This window comes from Pinus tabuliformis, chromosome X, assembly GCF_031772625.1.
Source record: "Pinus tabuliformis cultivar Carrire ecotype Pingquan chromosome X, CPIR1, whole genome shotgun sequence".
Classification (NCBI taxonomy): domain Eukaryota; kingdom Viridiplantae; phylum Streptophyta; class Pinopsida; order Pinales; family Pinaceae; genus Pinus; species Pinus tabuliformis.
In genome coordinates, this window is record NC_142308.1 from 1,172,229,576 (window position 1) to 1,172,248,212 (window position 18,637).

The window sequence follows — 18,637 nt, forward strand, 5'->3', positions numbered from 1 at the left end:
AGCCAATTGTGGTAGAGAATAGATATGTGTCTAGTTACTAGCAAAGGAGCATCCATGAGTAAATATTATAAGTATGTTGAAGGGAAAGAAAGCCTTTTATCAAACCTTACTTTGTCCTTAGGCCCTTTTAATTCTGTCATCCTTAAACCTATCTCTTTTTAAAGTAAGGTTTAACTTATCCAAGTACAAAATTCCCACATTAATTGCTAGTGGGTTTTCATTCAAGCCTTGGCAATCTTCAATAAGTCAATATTTGGGTTTGAAAAAAACATATTGAAGGTTCTCACACAAGGGAGTCTAGTTTTTAACCACTATTAGTAGGGGATTTAAGATTTTTTAATTATTTTGATGAGTGACTTTGGTACAAATCAACCCTTCATTTAGGTCCCAGATGGCTTGTTTTTTCTTAACCCACATTTCTTATAGGAAGGAAGTCAATTTTGTTATAGAAATAAGCCCAACAAAACTAGCCAATTCATATCAATACAATACTCATACACACCTCCCCTAAGGCATCCTCAAGGTAAGGACTTACATACAACATCAGTGATCCCTTTTACAAATAAGCAGCACTAGAAATGGTGAACAAATATCACCCAATATGTGTTCTTACCATCTAATATGTTACACTAAGTTCATTAATAACTACACATTAATTACACTGATAGGTGGGTTAATATGTCTTCTATAATTTTAATTTAATTATCAATAATTGTTAGGTGGATGGTACAAATTTAACCCTCATGGAATGTGCTAGCATATTCCTAGTAGTATTCACAGAGCAAGGGTTTAGATTTATCTCCAAGTTAGTTATGTTATTTTAATTAATTTATCTCAAATTAATTAATTAAACTAAATTTCATATCAACATATCATATTGGGCATGTAGTATTGATAAACCATAGCATTGACCCATGGTATTGTGACAAGAGATATTTATAAATTAAGAATTTCTATAATAAAATGGGAGTGAATCTTCATGATTAAAAATATTGTTACATGTTTCTTAAAATATATATATGTTTATCTTATATATCAATTATTTTGATACTTAATAATAATAATAATTTAAAATAAAATTATAAAATAATTAATTTTTATGATTTTATTTAATCTACATGATATGAGATGTATTATTACTGTCCATTTATTTTCGATTTTTTCGATTTTTACGCCGTAAGGCGTTTCCCTCTGAAATCAACTCTCCCAATTGTCACGTGTCATTGTTTGAGCCATTAGATCCGATGTTAGACGATGGAAACATTCCAGATCGTTGGATGTAATTTAGGTTAGTTTCTTATATTCTTTCTGGACAGTTTTTTTTGTCGCTTCAAATCTCGCTGAATTTCGCTGAGCAGGCAGCGTCTCTGGGCATCCCACTCCAGGCGCTTGGAGCTTGATGAGCGTTTATCCCCAGTGAGGGTTTTGCGGGCAGAGTTTTTAATGGATCTTCCGGCTTCAGATTTCATCCAACGGAAGAGGAACCGGTTGGCTTCTGTATATAGAACACGGTAAAGTTAATTCCATCAGGTTTGTTTGAGACAGTGGTTTATGCTCTTCTGTACAGGCTTATATGGAACGTAGGGCCGTTATTGTGTTGGTTGGTCAAGGCTTATCTGCCAGCCTGCAGAAGAAAAAGGAGCGGTGAAGAACTTGTAGAGAATAAAAATGGATCGTCTCATGTTACAGGTATGTATACATTTTCTTTCGCAGACATATTTTTCCACTTTGATCGGATAATAATGATAAAGAAGGGAATAAATGAATCTGAATCTATATAAATTTTGTATATTAGATTTTATTGGATGTAAATTTTTAATTCCGCTGGTCTAACGGATGTCATTTTAAAGATTTGGAAACCCTCAACACACCCTCATAATCCAAGGCCGACAATGCCATGGCACTTACCAGTACCACGCGGCCACGCTTCTCAGAAAACTCAATATGTTTGCACCTTGGTATGTTTGCATTTGTATGAAATGTCAGCCTTCTCCCTTAAATGCTGGGAAACACAGATTACTGGCATAAAACCCTCGTGCACGATATTCATTCTAAATTATTTAGGATGGTGTTGTTGGCGAGATTTTATACTTGAAGAGAGTAAGACTGGATATTGATTCACAGTTTCCATTTTTCCAATTAATTAACTTTTTGAATCCAATACAAAACCAAATAGAAATATAAGTGTTACAACAATCAGAAATTTGATAATAAATATTGATGTTTATGTGGCAAATATTAAGCACCCTACAATAAGCTAACGATTGGTTCAGTCCTTTACATCTTGTCCATTAAATAAGAATAAAATAATATGCAATGGACAAGATGACAAAACAGTAAACCAATAATTACTATATTGCGCTTAATATTTACAGATTTATATTTTTATCAATAACCTCCTGATATACCCAAGACCCAGCTATATAGTACCTTGTTTCGTTCTGATGAATTATTTTACTTTATTAGTTATAGGCCACAAGAGCATTTTCTAACCATAGATTTGTTATGATGATGCAGGAATTCGTTGCTTCTGGTATTGCCTTTTCAGTTCAGATATGGTGCATTGACAGAGGAGGGCCTGTGTTTGTTGCAGTCTACCAACCTGTACAAACTATTGCTGTTGCAATTATGGCATCTATCATTCTTGGGGAACAATTCTATCTGGGAGGGTATATTCCTTATACATTTCTTTAAATAAATGCCATGTTTCATCATTTTTAGTTTCATTGGATGACGTGAATTTTGCATCCATGGCAGGATATTTGGAGCAATTCTGATTATCATCGGTCTCTACCTTGTACTGTGGGGCAAAAGTGAAGAAAAGAGATTGGGACTATTGCAGGCCAAATCGTCCATGGTGCCTGAGAACCAACCTGACAATATGGATCAGAGTGCAACTTTGATCATCAACAACAGCAATGGCATCAAGCCTAATACGTCCTCGTCCCTAATTCAGCCTCTTCTCCTTGACACCAGTTACAAAACTGTTAATATCCCTTCTCCTTCAGACGAGCCACAGCCATAAAAGCCATCAAACCCTCTAACCCATCACAACAATACAACAGCTTGTATCACTGCAAACCTTACTAATGAATTTTCATGGTCTACCAAAATATCCATGCAAACATCTACAGATGTATGTATCCATCTTAAGCCACCAAACATGTGCTTAAGAGCTTATATTAATATTTGCTTTCTGCCTGTGTGCCTGTTATAAGAATATCCACTGAAAGTAAGATTTTGTTTCCCTTCTTGTAATATATAGTAAGTGTAGATTTCTGTTTCCTTTGTTTTCAAACGAGGCAGTAATATTTTATACTTGAAGAGAGTAAGACTGGATATTGATTCACAGTTTCCATTTTTCCAATTAATTAACTTTTTGAATCCAATACAAAACCAAATAGAAATATAAGTGTTACAACAATCAGAAATTTGATAAACCAAATAGAAATATAAGTGTTACAACAATCAGAAATTTGATAATAAATATTGATGTTTATGTGGCAAATATTAAGCACCCTACAATAAGCTAACGATTGGTTCACTCCTTTACATCTTGTCCATTAAATAAGAATAAAATAATATGCAATGGACAAGATGACAAAACAGTAAACCAATAATTACTATATTGTGCTTAATATTTACAGATTTATATTTTTATCAATAACCTCCAGATATACCCAAGACCCAGCTATATAGTACCTTGTTTCGTTCTGATGAATTATTTTACTTTATTAGGTACAGGCCACAAGAGCATTTTCTAACCATAGATTTGTTATGATGATGCAGGGATTCGTTGCTTCTGGTATTGCCTTTTCAGTTCAGATATGGTGCATTGACAGAGGAGGGCCTGTGTTTGTTGCAGTCTACCAACCTGTACAAACTATTGCTGTTGCAATTATGGCATCTATCATTCTTGGGGAACAATTCTATCTGGGAGGGTATATTCCTTATACATTTCTTTAAATATATGCCATGTTTCATCATTTTTAGTTTCATTGGATGACGTGAATTTTGCATCCATGGCAGGATATTTGGAGCAATTCTGATTATCATCGGTCTCTACCTTGTACTGTGGGGCAAAAGTGAAGAAAAGAGATTGGGACTATTGCAGGCCAAATCGTCCATGGTGCCTGAGAACCAACCTGACAATATGGATCAGAGTGCAACTTTGATCATCAACAACAGCAATGGCATCAAGCCTAATATGTCCTCGTCCCTAAATCAGCCTCTTCGCCTTGACACCAGTTACAAAACTGTTAATATCCCTTCTCCTTCAGACGAGCCACAGCCATAAAAGCCATCAAACCCTCTAACCCATCACAACAATACAACAGCTTGTATCACTGCAAACAGTACTAATGAATTTTCATGGTCTAGCAAAATATCCATGCAAACATCTACAGATGTATGTATCCATCTTAAGCCACCAAACATGTGCTTAAGAGCTTATATTAATAATTGGTTTCTGCCTGTGTGGCTGTTATAAGCATATCCACTGAAAGTAAGATTTTGTTTCCCTTCTTGTAATATATAGTAAGTGTAGATTTCTGTTTCCTTTGTTTTCAAACAGGCAGTAATATTTTATACTTGAAGAGAGTAAGACTGGATATTGATTCACAGTTTCCATTTTTCCAATTAATTAACTTTTTGAATCCAATACAAAACCAAATAGAAATATAAGTGTTACAACAATCAGAAATTTGATAAACCAAATAGAAATATAAGTGTTGCAACAATCATAAATTTGATAATAAATATTGATGTTTATGTGGCAAATATTAAGCACCCTACAATAAGCTAACGATTGGTTCAGTCCTTTACATCTTGTCCATTAAATAAGAATAAAATAATATTCAATGGACAAGATGACAAAACAGTAAACCAATAATTACTATATTGTGCTTAATATTTACAGATTTATATTTTTATCAATAACCTCCTGATATACCCAAGACCCAGCTATATAGTACCTTGTTTCGTTCTGATGAATTATTTTACTTTATTAGGTACAGGCCACAAGAGCATTTTCTAACCATAGATTTGTTATGATGATGCAGGGATTCGTTGCTTCTGGTATTGCCTTTTCAGTTCAGATATGGTGCATTGACAGAGGAGGGCCTGTGTTTGTTGCAGTCTACCAACCTGTACAAACTATTGATGTTGCAATTATGGCATCTATCATTCTTGGGGAACAATTCTATCTGGGAGGGTATATTCCTTATACATTTCTTTAAATATATGCCATGTTTCATCATTTTTATTTTCATTGGATGACGTGAATTTTGCATCCATGGCAGGATATTTGGAGCAATTCTGATTATCATCGGTCTCTACCTTGTACTGTGGGGCAAAAGTGAAGAAAAGAGATTGGGACTATTGCAGGCCAAATTGTCCATGGTGCCTGAGAACCAACCTGACAATATGGATCAGAGTGCAACTTTGATCATCAACAACAGCAATGGCATCAAGCCTAATATGTCCTCGTCCCTAAATCAGCCTCTTCGCCTTGACACCAGTTACAAAACTGTTAATATCCCTTCTCCTTCAGACGAGCCACAGCCATAAAAGCCATCAAACCCTCTAACCCATCACAACAATACAACAGCTTGTATCACTGCAAACAGTACTAATGAATTTTCATGGTCTAGCAAAATATCCATGCAAACATCTACAGATGTATGTATCCATCTTAAGCCACCAAACATGTGCTTAAGAGCTTATATTAATAATTGGTTTCTGCCTGTGTGCCTGTTATAAGCATATCCACTGAAAGTAAGATTTTGTTTCCCTTCTTGTAATATATAGTAAGTGTAGATTTCTGTTTCCTTTGTTTTCAAACGAGGCAGTAATATTTTATACTTGAAGAGAGTAAGACTGGATATTGATTCACAGTTTCCATTTTTCCAATTAATTAACTTTTTGAATCCAATACAAAACCAAATAGAAATATAAGTGTTACAACAATCAGAAATTTGATAAACCAAATAGAAATATAAGTGTTACAACAATCAGAAATTTGATAATAAATATTGATGTTTATGTGGCAAATATTAAGCACCCTACAATAAGCTAACGATTGGTTCAGTCCTTTACATCTTGTCCATTAAATAAGAATAAAATAATATTCAATGGACAAGATGACAAAACAGTAAACCAATAATTACTATATTGTGCTTAATATTTACAGATTTATATTTTTATCAATAACCTCCTGATATACCCAAGACCCAGCTATATAGTACCTTGTTTCGTTCTGATGAATTATTTTACTTTATTAGGTACAGGCCACAAGAGCATTTTCTAACCATAGATTTGTTATGATGATGCAGGGATTCGTTGCTTCTGGTATTGCCTTTTCAGTTCAGATATGGTGCATTGACAGAGGAGGGCCTGTGTTTGTTGCAGTCTACCAACCTGTACAAACTATTGCTGTTGCAATTATGGCATCTATCATTCTTGGGGAACAATTCTATCTGGGAGGGTATATTCCTTATACATTTCTTTAAATATATGCCATGTTTCATCATTTTTAGTTTCATTGGATGACGTGAATTTTGCATCCATGGCAGGATATTTGGAGCAATTCTGATTATCATCGGTCTCTACCTTGTACTGTGGGGCAAAAGTGAAGAAAAGAGATTGGGACTATTGCAGGCCAAATCGTCCATGGTGCCTGAGAACCAACCTGACAATATGGATCAGAGTGCAACTTTGATCATCAACAACAGCAATGGCATCAAGCCTAATACGTCCTCGTCCCTAACCCAGCCTCTTCTCCTTGACACCAGTTACAAAACTGTTAATATCCCTTCTCCTTCAGACGAGCCACAGCCATAAAAGCCATCAAACCCTCTAACCCATCACAACAATACAACAGCTTGTATCACTGCAAACAGTACTAATGAATTTTCATGGTCTAGCAAAATATCCATGCAAACATCTACAGATGTATGTATCCATCTTAAGCCACCAAACATGTGCTTAAGAGCTTATATTAATAATTGGTTTCTGCCTGTGTGCCTGTTATAACCATATCCACTGAAAGTAAGATTTTGTTTCCCTTCTTGTAATATATAGTAAGTGTAGATTTCTGTTTCCTTTGTTTTCAAACGAGGCAGTAATATACCCTAATCTTATGATAGGGTTACAAAAGTTTTTGATTGACCACCATGCTGCTAGCAGCACACTTATATACTACGATACTACGAGTGTTATGTTCACCGACTACTGGTTTTCTATATCACTGTCTTTCTGTATTTGTCTTTCACAGTGAGAAAGCAAGCGCTAATGCGTTTGTTATTCACCACATCCAATTGGACAATTGTGTGATCAGTGAAAGGGATTACAAGTTTTTGCAGTAAAGCATTGCAGAATAATTTTTAGTTTGGTAGAGGTTTCCTTAAAATGATTTTATCAATAAATCCATTTTTTGGGATAAGAGAAGTAATGACAGTTAAAATATTTCAGAGATTTTCCTGATAAGACAATCTGTTCAGTTAAGCATTGCAGAGTAACCAGAAATGCACAAATACACTAATTTATATAATATAAATGATAACACATCTGGTAACCCATTAATGCAGGTATATAGATCCAAATGATAACATATCTGGTAACCCATTAATGAAGGTATATAGATCCAACAGACATGCAGCCCCAGCCTCAAGAAGCATTAAAGCTGCCCACACACAATATATATTTACTCACACTGTCTTCGTTTATGTTAAACTGGCACAGTAAAGCCTTGACTTCAAATTCCACATAAATTAAATTACAGGTTTCCTCATTAAAGCTAATAAAATACCATTTTTTAAGACCCTATTAACATTGATTAGTTTAAAAGCACATTCATATTTGTCGTTTCCTCAAGATCCTGGGTTGGAGTTATTAATCATTTACGCTTAATTGTTATTATTAATTATTTGTGTAGAGTTTGTCTTTAAAGGTTCTTTAAGTATTCATTTTCTATGTTTTTGGAGGTGGTTAAGATGCTTTCGATGGTTGAATTCCAACCGCAATGAAAAAGGAAACCGTCTGTGGATGGATGAGAGAGGACAGCAATCTGAGGCGAGAGATCCAAGGTGAAGGCCTTGGAAGTTTTTTCATATTCCCAATAGCAGGATTACATATATAGAGATTATGCTCCGTGCAATTATGGTAACAGCATAAGATTTCACTGACACAAACACAACAAACCCCAGATTTAACAGCCATACCCAAGATATTATCACTGGAAGGAATCTCAGGCAAAAGATTAAAGTTCTTGAAACGAAATGGTTGAAACTCCATCGGAAGTTTGAACAAAACTGAATTTCTTTCCGCACACCACAGCTCTGCAGCCCTCCCACCATTGTAGCATTCACGTTTTATTAAAAAAACAGGGGCACGGAATACCTGGTTTTGGTTGGAGAGCAGATAATTCCAGCGTTTACAAACAATCCTTAACCTGTTTATGCTCAGAAAAGGTAAGCGTGAAAAAATTTCACTCAACAAATCCTCCGGGAATTCTTTACCTGTATCTCCAGAAACAGTTAATTTTTCCTCCTGCAATTCTTTACCTGTATCTCCAGAAACAGATATTTTTTTCTCTGTATGTCTAATTTCAGAGTTGTTGTCCTTTTTCAACTCTTTTGCAATTGCAACTGTTAAACTCTATAAAACTCTGATAGTGCAAGGGTTACAATTATTAGTGTTTGACAAAAGCAGAGAAAAAGCGTGGAAGTAATGCAATGGCAGTTTGTAGCCAATTATAGCCATTCTGAATTGCAACAGAGAGATTATCTACAGCCAAGTCGCTTCCACCTTGCGTTAATTAGGCAGTTACCACTCAATTCGGCATGTTGTTCACCTGAGTTTTCTCCATGTTCATTTGAGGCGAAATCCAACATGGGTGTACCGAAAAAATCGATTATGAAAGCGCAGACAGTAAACGAAAAGGATGTGAGAGCATCTTGCACTAATATTTTAGCTTTCTCCAATAGTAAGGGCATGCATACAAAAATGTTCATCTGCGCATGATCCCCTTCGATCTGAACATCAGGGAGCTCTATGAAGCGGATCATGTCCCTTGACGAAGATGGTAGGATGTGGTGAGGAGAGCCGTCCATCCATATGGCGGTGAAGAAGGTGACAGAAAAGCCATGGTACACAGTCAGCCACTTTGCAAGCTCGAGCAGTGGGATGTGATGGCCCGACCCAAACCCAGGGAAGATTGCGACATGAGGCTTTTGGCTCTGCTCTTGCGACTCCATGAATGTCTCTATATTCCAACAAGAAAATGCCAATATTTGAAGGGTGGGTTCTGTAATGATGAAGTAGAATTTATAGTTATAAAACAAATGTATGACATTCACCCATTTTTAGCACAACTTATCATCTCATTTCAGGCCAAAAGTTTGGAGGTTTAATCCGAACTTGCAGGAGACCAGGAGGACGAAGAGGAGCACGAGGAGGACGAAGAGAAGCATTGAGGTCCATGGCGTCTGATTCATCTGCAACCTTCAAGCCTTTTGGAGTTCTCTTTGTTTGCCTTGGTGAGTACCATCCATCCAATGATTCAACGAGTGAGTTCGGTATCGGTCATTGTTCGAAATGATGATTCCATAACATCTACCATTATTGTCAGCCATCCAATTGTAGAAGCTTATAGTATATTGTATCCAAAGCCTGAAACCAAGCATAATTCTCTGTATCATGCCTTACTTGAGCTAACTAAATTTTTGTAGTTCTATTCAATTCAACTAAAGGAGCTAGGTTCTTTGTAGCTTCTATATTATTAAAAACCCAGACCAAATTTCTCATCTATGTTTCTATTAGAACAAATCATAATAAACTGGCACTGGAGATTTTACAGTTATACAATGCACTCAATGATTGCAGAGAGCAAATTTTAGTAATGCCTGAATACCAGCGAACGTCCGGTTAGGACATAGAAATTTTCTTCTACCCTTTTGAGCGTTTCAAGAAGAAACATGATGTGAGGGGCTGCATCCTCCGACTGAGGTGCCAGGTCTAAGGGATAACTATTCTGTTAAAATCCTTTGAGATCTGCACCTAGCCTCATTCCTTGGTGCCATATGGATCGGGTAGCCAACAGTGAGAAAGCTTGGGGGACAGCTTAACACTTCGCCAACCTCACTAGTGAATCAATATCCCCTTAGGCTATTAATGTTATGGGTGTGACCTCTCAAGGCAGGGTGGGTGCCTGATAATCAAAGAGTTAAGTTTGAGCTGAAAGCCGTGCAACTCAAACATGAAAAAAATGACTGCAATATATACCTCTAATTTAAGGATTATTAAAACTTAGGATGTTCATTTTTCCTGAACATCCAATGAGATTTAGTACACAGTTACTACAGAAATATATGTAATCCACCAATTAGGCTAAACTGGTCTAATGCAGGGTAACAACCAACGTTGTGCAACCGCAATAAAATTAAGATAGCTCATTTGGCTACTTTTGTACAAAATGATATTACTACGATAGGCTGCATATTTATCATCGTTTGTCCATAATTGGACAACCATCTCTCTGACGAGTTTCAAACTAGCTTAAGGTGCCCGCAAGGGGATTTTGTCATCCTTACCTTGCTATTGTGAAGCTTACAGAATTAGTGGATATCACTGAACAACTTTACAACCCGTTAAGCTAGTTACAGACAACCAATTGTCAAAAATACAAAAAGACATAGACACTAAAGGCTGTGCATTATTCTTATGTGCCTTGTTGTCTAAATTCTATTGAAGTTCTCCTGCAACGCAGAGACCCGCATGGCTATCCCTTGTCCTATCATTGTTAGATCCTTGATACATCATCAGAGTGTTTTAGCAGCTGCTTTTATATATATATATATATATATATATATATATATATATATAAAGGAATCAGCAACTAAGCCGAGTACAGGTTTGAATTCGCATGACATGGAGTCAATTGTGACTACTACCACTATAACTTTTAGGTGAATTTATGCACGCTCCCACACACTGTCCACAAAGTTAATTAAGGATTTTGGACCACAAACTTTACATAAGACTTTATAGGAAATCCACCACCGATTGAGCTGCCCAGGGACTATTAGTGGTGTTAGCTTTATCAAACAACAATGCTTAGATTTATTTTGGAACTCATAGGTAGAATAGCTTTGATTGCCACAATAGGCACGTTGCTTATCATGCCCATTGCCATTCCATCTATGACATATTTTTGGTTTATCCAAGAGCTTTCAGTTTGCGGTTCTCTACACGTTTTCAGATTCTCAAAGTCCCATCAAGGTAAGTAATAGTCATACCAACAATAACTCTACGATAATATATTTTTAACGGCCTTAAATATTTATACCGAGCACAGAAATACTATTAAATATTTTCGTTGTTGTTTAAGGACCAACTGTTGACAAAATCCTGGCATTTTTTACAATAAAACCAGATCTGATCTGAGTAAAATTGCTAGAGAAATTAGCATGGAGTCTAGGGGCTAAATGCCAACTCTTTATTGGGTGGAAGCTGCGGGGCAGCTGAGGTTGTTAGTTAGGGTAAAACTTTGCCATGATGACACAAGATAAAGAAATGGTACATTAACGAGGAACTAGGTCCTCATGAATAAGGAGGGCCTAATTACTATATACAAGAGATTATTATAGCCATTCTCACACAGTTGTGTATGATTTTTCAATATTTTGGTTATTAAGAGATATTTTCCTATTTCTAAAGAGATGTAGATGTGTCTCATCATTATTATACTTTTGAGCCACACTGCCTTTCTATATTTGATGTGTTTAGTATTTTTCTAGTTATTTCTCGTAAGTTGGAGCATTACATCAAGGCCCAGCCTTGGATGTGGAAGAGAGGGGAAGGGAAATCTCACCTCAGAAAGGCCTTGGCTTTGTCTCAACTATTTTCCCCATCATACAACCCCTGAAAGTAGATGCTTTGATGATCAATCTTAATGGACTAGGGCTTATCCTTTATCAAATAAGCCTTCTGCTTCTAAGGAAGAAATCAAATCAAAGGTTGTCGTGTGCGGAGGGCCATTGAAACAAGGGTCTGACTCTTGACATGATCACTTTGTTTGCTACTTCCAATTGCCTGAACTTTCTGAGTTCAATGGTCAATTTACTGCTTCCATAAGGTCTCTCCATAGTATGTATTTTCTAGATTATTTTTGTGTGTTTCTGGTTGTCAGTTTCATGTCAAAGACTCAAAACAGAGCTGGTCACCAAGGAGTGTGGCTCATTATGCTCTCTGCACTCAATGATTGTGTCTTTAGTCATTAAATCTAGCTGAAACATTTTAGTGGAATCCAGGGCTAAGGATTTGGTTTCCATCTTTCTGTTTTTAGTGCTGAGTGATGCATTTCAGTTTTATTTAAATACGTGAGCCTGCTTCATGTTTACATAAGTTGTTGAGTTTATAATGATACACATTTTTTAATATTTAATCATGAGTTCAACTTGCCAGTAGAAAATGGAACAAAAAGAACAATCACATGAGATAGTATCCACTATAAACTTCTTCATAAAAACTTTGTAGAATAATTACCAATTCATGGTAACTAAATATTTCATGTAGAGTTATGCATTACTTCAGTCCTTTAAAAGCAGAAATTCTAGATGCATTACTTCATTCCTTTACAAAGCAGAAATTCTAGTAACCAGTTACCGTTGATATCTCAATGCTCATGATTTCTTTTTCAGGGCCGTGATGCATATCAATGTCAAGAAGGATAATGATTATTAGCTGTGGAAAAATTATTATCTGATTTGTCAAGGATAATGATTTGTTATCGGCTCTTATTGTTGCAATTGGGGATGATAAAAGCATTGCAAGTTTAGATATCTTAAGTAGTTGAAAAAATATTTGCTAATCTCTCCAGGAAAATAATCTCTTTTTATTCTTGTTCTTGGAAGGCAACATTTGTCGGAGTCATACACATTTTTTAATATTTAATCATGAGTTCAACTTGCCAGTAGAAAATGGAACAAAAAGAACAATCACATGAGATAGTATCCACTATAAACTTCTTCATAAAAACTTTGTAGAATAATTACCAATTCATGGTAACTAAATATTTCATGTAGAGTTATGCATTACTTCAGTCCTTTAAAAGCAGAAATTCTAGATGCATTACTTCATTCCTTTACAAAGCAGAAATTCTAGTAACCAGTTACTGTTGATATCTCAATGCTCATGATTTCTTTTTTAGGGCCGTGATGCATATCAATGTCAAGAAGGATAATGATTATTAGCTGTGGAAAAATTATTATCTGATTTGTCAAGGATAATGATTTGTTATCGGCTCTTATTGTTGCAATTGGGGATGATAAAAGCATTGCAAGTTTAGATATCTTAAGTAGTTGAAAAAATATTTGCTAATCTCTCTAGGAAAATAATCTCTTTTTATTCTTGTTCTTGGAAGGCAACATTTGTCGGAGTCTCACTGCAGAGGCTGTATTTCGTGATGCTGTGCAGAAAAGGGGATTGACATCAGCATTCAAAATTGACTCTGCTGCAACTATTGACTACAATGAAGTAGGTTCCAGCTTATCATGGGTCAAGGCTAATTGAATTGGTATTTTAATTTTTTTTGTATTATACTGCAATAAATAGGTATCACGTATTAATATGTTGAAATTATTTGAAGGGCGATCCTGCAGATCCCAAGATGAAGAATGCAGCCAAGAAACGTGGAATAGAGATAACTTCTATATCACCTACATACTTTAAAGAGTTTGATCTAATACTTGCAATGCACAAGCAGAACAAAGGTAAACAAAAAGCATAAATGGCATATAAAACTCCCAAAATTTTCAGTTTCATTTGCTAAGTTGTTCCAAACAGAATCTAATAAGCCAATACTATTGTTAAATTCAGCGAAATGTACATTAAAGTTTGTCTATGTTATTGTTAACATATGCTTCTAATTAGTTTCTAAGTTGTGTGCAAATATAAATTAATAACATGGGATGGATATATTCTGTAGCTGACATATTGACAATTCTCCTTCAGTTCCCCCAACACACAAGGCCTTTATTGCTTTTCCCAGGTAATTGTTTATATTTGGTATTCTTTATCGTTTCCCTGTGATACTCATACCATGGAGGAAGCCATTTTTATAGTCATATGGAGAAAGTGGGGGAGCAAAGTAGCTGTGAGATATCAAATGGACAATTACTGTGCCAATGGCTTGCAACCTTGGAGCTCTGAAAAGCTTCCTACAGCAGTGGTATGAGAACTCAACTTTGCTCAATTATGGTGAAGTTTTAGTGTGATAGCATCTGAGATTTGTTTTGAGGTTGGTTCTCTCTGTAACTGATTTTTTGATTTTGTGTGTTGTTGTTCGCATTACAGATGTGGCTGATACTGCACTGATATTGAGAAAGCACACCCTTCCAATAAAGCTATTTTCTTGCCTGTTATTCAATGAATTAGAAATCTTCGATCCTCGGGATCAGTTTCCATTTGCATATGTAAGAGACATGATGACCCCCAAAGTGAGGATTCACATGCTCGAATCAGCCATTTTTAATACAATAACAAATGAATATCAACATTCTTACAAAGTCAATCGAAGCATTTTCAAAGAGCCTCCTTTGGACCTGCAAATTTCTTTGGTTTATGAATCCAGAACCTGCAAATCGTATTTGGACAAAATGTGGGCTACATATTCTGTTTGATTGTATTAATTCATTTCAAATTTGATTGGCTGCTAATATTACAACGTCCATAAAATATCAATTTTTTAAACTGTGAAGGGTCATGAAATAGCAAGAAATAGCAAAATATGGGAGGATCCATACCTGCAAATTTAACCAATCCATGATGTTGATGGATGCCATGAGTGCTAATTTTGTGCTAGATTGGATTAGATCACTGAAATAGCAAAATATGGGAGGATCCATACCTGCAAATTTAACCAATCCATGATGTTGATGGATGCCATGAGTGTTAATTTTGTGCTAGATTGGATTAGATGACTGATTTACTTCTCAATAATTGAAATCATTTTTACTGCCTCTACCAACATGAGATGATAGAGACTCTGCACCTATATCTAATATGTGTATTGCATTTAATGGCGTTGATAGAGATTGAATTGTTTTTCCATGTGAATTCCAGTGGTGATTCTGGTTATACCGGAAATGAAGGAAAATACAATGAAACGTGCTCTTCTGGACAGCTGGTATCCAAACTGGGTGTACGCCATGAAAACAGTTTTAACTCAAACAGAAACAAAGAATTTTTCTAGGTGGCTCTTTGTTGTCACTGCAATCCTGAACTGAAATTTGGTACAAGTTGTATAGGCTTGCATGTGCACCATCGTGACAGAGCTTTTATTAAAGGAGGTGCGACGTGGGGACAAATGTCCCCAGATGTTGATTGTTACATTTCTGCATCTTTTTTAGATTTGCCTATCCCTATGTCGCCATTGCTCTTCAATTTATGCACATTTCTGCATCTTATTTAGATTTGCATATTCCTATGTCACTATTGCTCCTCAATTTATGCACATTTCTGCATCTTATTTAGATTTTCCTATTCCTATGTTGCCATTGCTCCTCAATTTATGCCTTACGGCGTTTCCTTTGCAACATTTGGTGCAAATGCTAGTTATCACCCTCTGCGAACTACAACCAGAGAAAGAATTGCCCCTTATATAAATCTATTGTGAACGATCTGCATATCGTCTATATCTGGCTGAGGTTATATGCTATTTTGTGGTGTTGTATCGTATGTCTCATTTCATTCGATCGGCACATCGATCCTGACAAAATTGCACGCGTGCAAGGATTTCTCTATCAGTCGAGAGTGGACCAAGAAAGTAGGGGCTCGACAAATAAGCATGAGGTTAGGGTCTACTTGTTTGGGTATGTGATTGGAATCGTTTAATGAGGTGGAGGAATTACCGGGATGGTTAAAAGTGGCTGGAATCTGGATAAAAAAATTCAAAAAATTTTGTAGATGTTGTTCTTGAATCGTGTTTTTGATGGTGGAAATGGATTCAGCACCATCGACAACGTCTAAGACACCTAAAATTTTGAAGTTTAACAACTATAACTTGGATTTACAAAAATCCTGGCCAGATTTTCTGTAAAGATGACTGGAATTTCCGTAACTTTCCGGGCAACTCCTCCGCCTCGTTAAACTACGCTTATGCGATTAGACTACTGTAGCCAAATTTAGATAAGCATGGCCATTTTTGACGAGGCAATTTAGGTCAAACTGTGTGGTCAAAGTACACCAATGGCATGCGCGATGCATCCCTATCCATTTTCTGATGGGACATTCATTGCATTGACCACATACCTATACCACCACATCTTGGACTTTTCATTATTTTCCTAAGGATTCCATCGTTGATCCTCTCAAGGTAGAATATTTCGACCACAAAAAGATTCACACTTCCTATCGTTTCGATTTTGTTGGACCAGAAGGTTTTGCAACCAATCTTCTAAGATAGTGAAGAAGATATTGTTCTAGCTCATATTAACTACTAATTTGGCTAAAAGATTCACACTGTTATCGTTTTGATTTTGTTGGATCGGAAAGTTTTATAATCAATCTTTTAAGGTAATGAAGAAGATATTTTTCTACTTCATTTTAATTATTAATTTGGTTACGAAATTAAATATTTTGAATAAAATTAACCAAAAAAAATTATTAATTTGGTTACGAAATTAAATATTTTGGATAAAATTAACCAAAAAAATTTATAAATTTAAAAGACTAAAATATAAAATAGTGATAGTATTGATAATTTTTATATGTATTGAATATAAATCTCTCTTTGATTATTTTTTTTAGAAAAATAATTGAATTTTTCATTTTTAATTATTATTTTCCCTAGCATTAAAATGAAGTATTGAGATAAATTAGTTAACATAGATATTCAAAAAGTTCAATTAAGTTTTAAACTGAAACATTTTTTAAAAATTACAAGAATTATACATATTCATTACATTTAAAACCAAAATATAAAATATTTTGAATTTAATTTTTTTTAAGTTAGCGTAATGTTAAGTTATTTTATATGGGCATCAAGATATCAAGATATTTTATTCTATCCACAAGTGAAAATGGAATCTTTTAACAACTAAGTAAACGACCAAAGTGAAAGTAGGATTATTGTTATTTTATAATGCTTTTAATTAAAACTAATCAAATATTTATATTTTTTTTTGTTTTTATTATAGTCAATCTTATTTTTTATTTAAAAAATATTTTATTTTTATTTTAAAAATAACATGTGTCAATTTAAAAAAATAAAAATAAAAATTTACACATCTTCCTAATACTAAATTAAAAAATATACATTTCACCACAATAAAATTACTTTTTATAAATTTACCTCCGCTACAAAATATAGTATAAATATATATTCTAATATAAATATGAAAAAACCCTAATACAATATGTAAACACCAACCAAAATCTTTCGATCTCAAGAATTGAGATGTCGAGATACCATATTAAGTGAACAAAGTCAAAATCAAGTGGAGTTGTAGGTCTCTTCACTAAATGTGATATTATGGGTGGTAGTAGAGGTTTAGTGACCAGACTTAAATGCATAAAATGAAATCGCCAACTAGAGAAGCATTTTTAATGAGTGTTGAAGATGAATGGATTAAGATAATGGGAAGAGAGAACCAACCGCCAGCCTTCTGTGAAACTTAGGAAGCAAAGCACAGCACGTGCCAACTGGGAAAGGAAGCAAAGTGTTGTGAATGAAGTACACATTTTGTCTTTTTATTGGCTTTCAAATATGTTCTCATGGGTTGATGGTTTTGATGATTCCTTTGCAATTGTATTGTCAAAATGTCAATCAAACTTTTATTAAATCAACTGAGCAGCTTACAGGTATGAAACGCCACCTGTAAGACTGCCAGTGCAGAACACGCTCTGCCTTACAATCGATTACATGAGAAATATATAAATGCAACACTCATTTAGGGAAGTTGAACAGACTCCTAGAAAACAGGAACAGAATCCTAAACTAGGTTTCGGTTTGAACTGTTACTCTATTAAGCCAGTTCTACATTAATCTCAACACTCCCCCTTAATGGAGAAATGGATTCACAGATATGCCTAACACTTCCCTAAACAACTCAAATTTGATTCTACCAAGAGGTTTGGTAAAAATATCAGCAACATTGTCATAACTATTACAATACTCAATATGGATTTCTTTTGACTGAACTTTCTCCCTGACAAAATGAAACTATGTACCGATATGCTTTGCGTTATTATGGAATATTGGGTTATTTTCAAGTTTGATGGAGCTCTGGTTGTCGCATTTGATCATTGTTGCAACCTTCTGTTCTTCTCCAGCATCAAGGAGAAGTCTCCTCAACCAAACTACTTCACATGTTGCTGCACACATAGCTTGATATTCAGCTTCCGCAGAAGACAAGGATACTGTGTTCTGCTTTTTGCTGCTCCATGTAATGACCCCGGATAAATGCATAGCCTGTTATGCATTGTATGTCATGTACATTTCCAGCACAGTCAGAGTCTAAAAAACCTGTAAATCTAACATCACACAAATCAGTATAAACAATACCAAAATCTAAGTTTCTCTGAAGATACCTTAAAACACCTTTTGCTACAACCCAATGGCTCTCAAGGGGATTTGACA

At 35.2% G+C, this 18,637-nt stretch overlaps 1 protein-coding gene and 1 long non-coding RNA gene across 8 annotated transcripts; both read left to right on the top strand.

Moving 5' to 3' along the window:
* The first annotated feature begins 1,309 nt into the window (after nt 1-1,309).
* LOC149144091 (auxin-induced protein 5NG4-like) lies at nt 1,310-7,393 on the top strand. 7 transcript variants are annotated; one of them, XM_089446404.1, is made up of 7 exons: nt 1,310-1,689; nt 3,790-3,941; nt 4,030-4,504; nt 5,061-5,212; nt 5,301-5,775; nt 6,333-6,484; nt 6,573-7,393. In XM_089446404.1, the coding sequence occupies exons 1-3, from the start codon at nt 1,669-1,671 to the stop codon at nt 4,295-4,297; spliced, it is 441 nt and encodes a 146-aa protein (XP_089302530.1). In that variant the 5' UTR covers nt 1,310-1,668; the 3' UTR covers nt 4,298-4,504; nt 5,061-5,212; nt 5,301-5,775; nt 6,333-6,484; nt 6,573-7,393. The 7 variants fall into 7 exon arrangements, with proteins under 7 accessions (XP_089302530.1, XP_089302532.1, XP_089302531.1 ...); XM_089446406.1 differs by having other exon boundaries at nt 5,301-5,679; XM_089446405.1 differs by having other exon boundaries at nt 4,030-4,408.
* A 3,719-nt stretch (nt 7,394-11,112) lies between these two features.
* On the top strand, nt 11,113-14,405 carry LOC149144092 (uncharacterized). Its single transcript, XR_016264030.1, has 3 exons — nt 11,113-13,533; nt 13,646-14,227; nt 14,353-14,405. It is a non-coding gene; the product is annotated as an uncharacterized LOC149144092 (long non-coding RNA).
* Nucleotides 14,406-18,637: the final 4,232 nt, after the last annotated feature.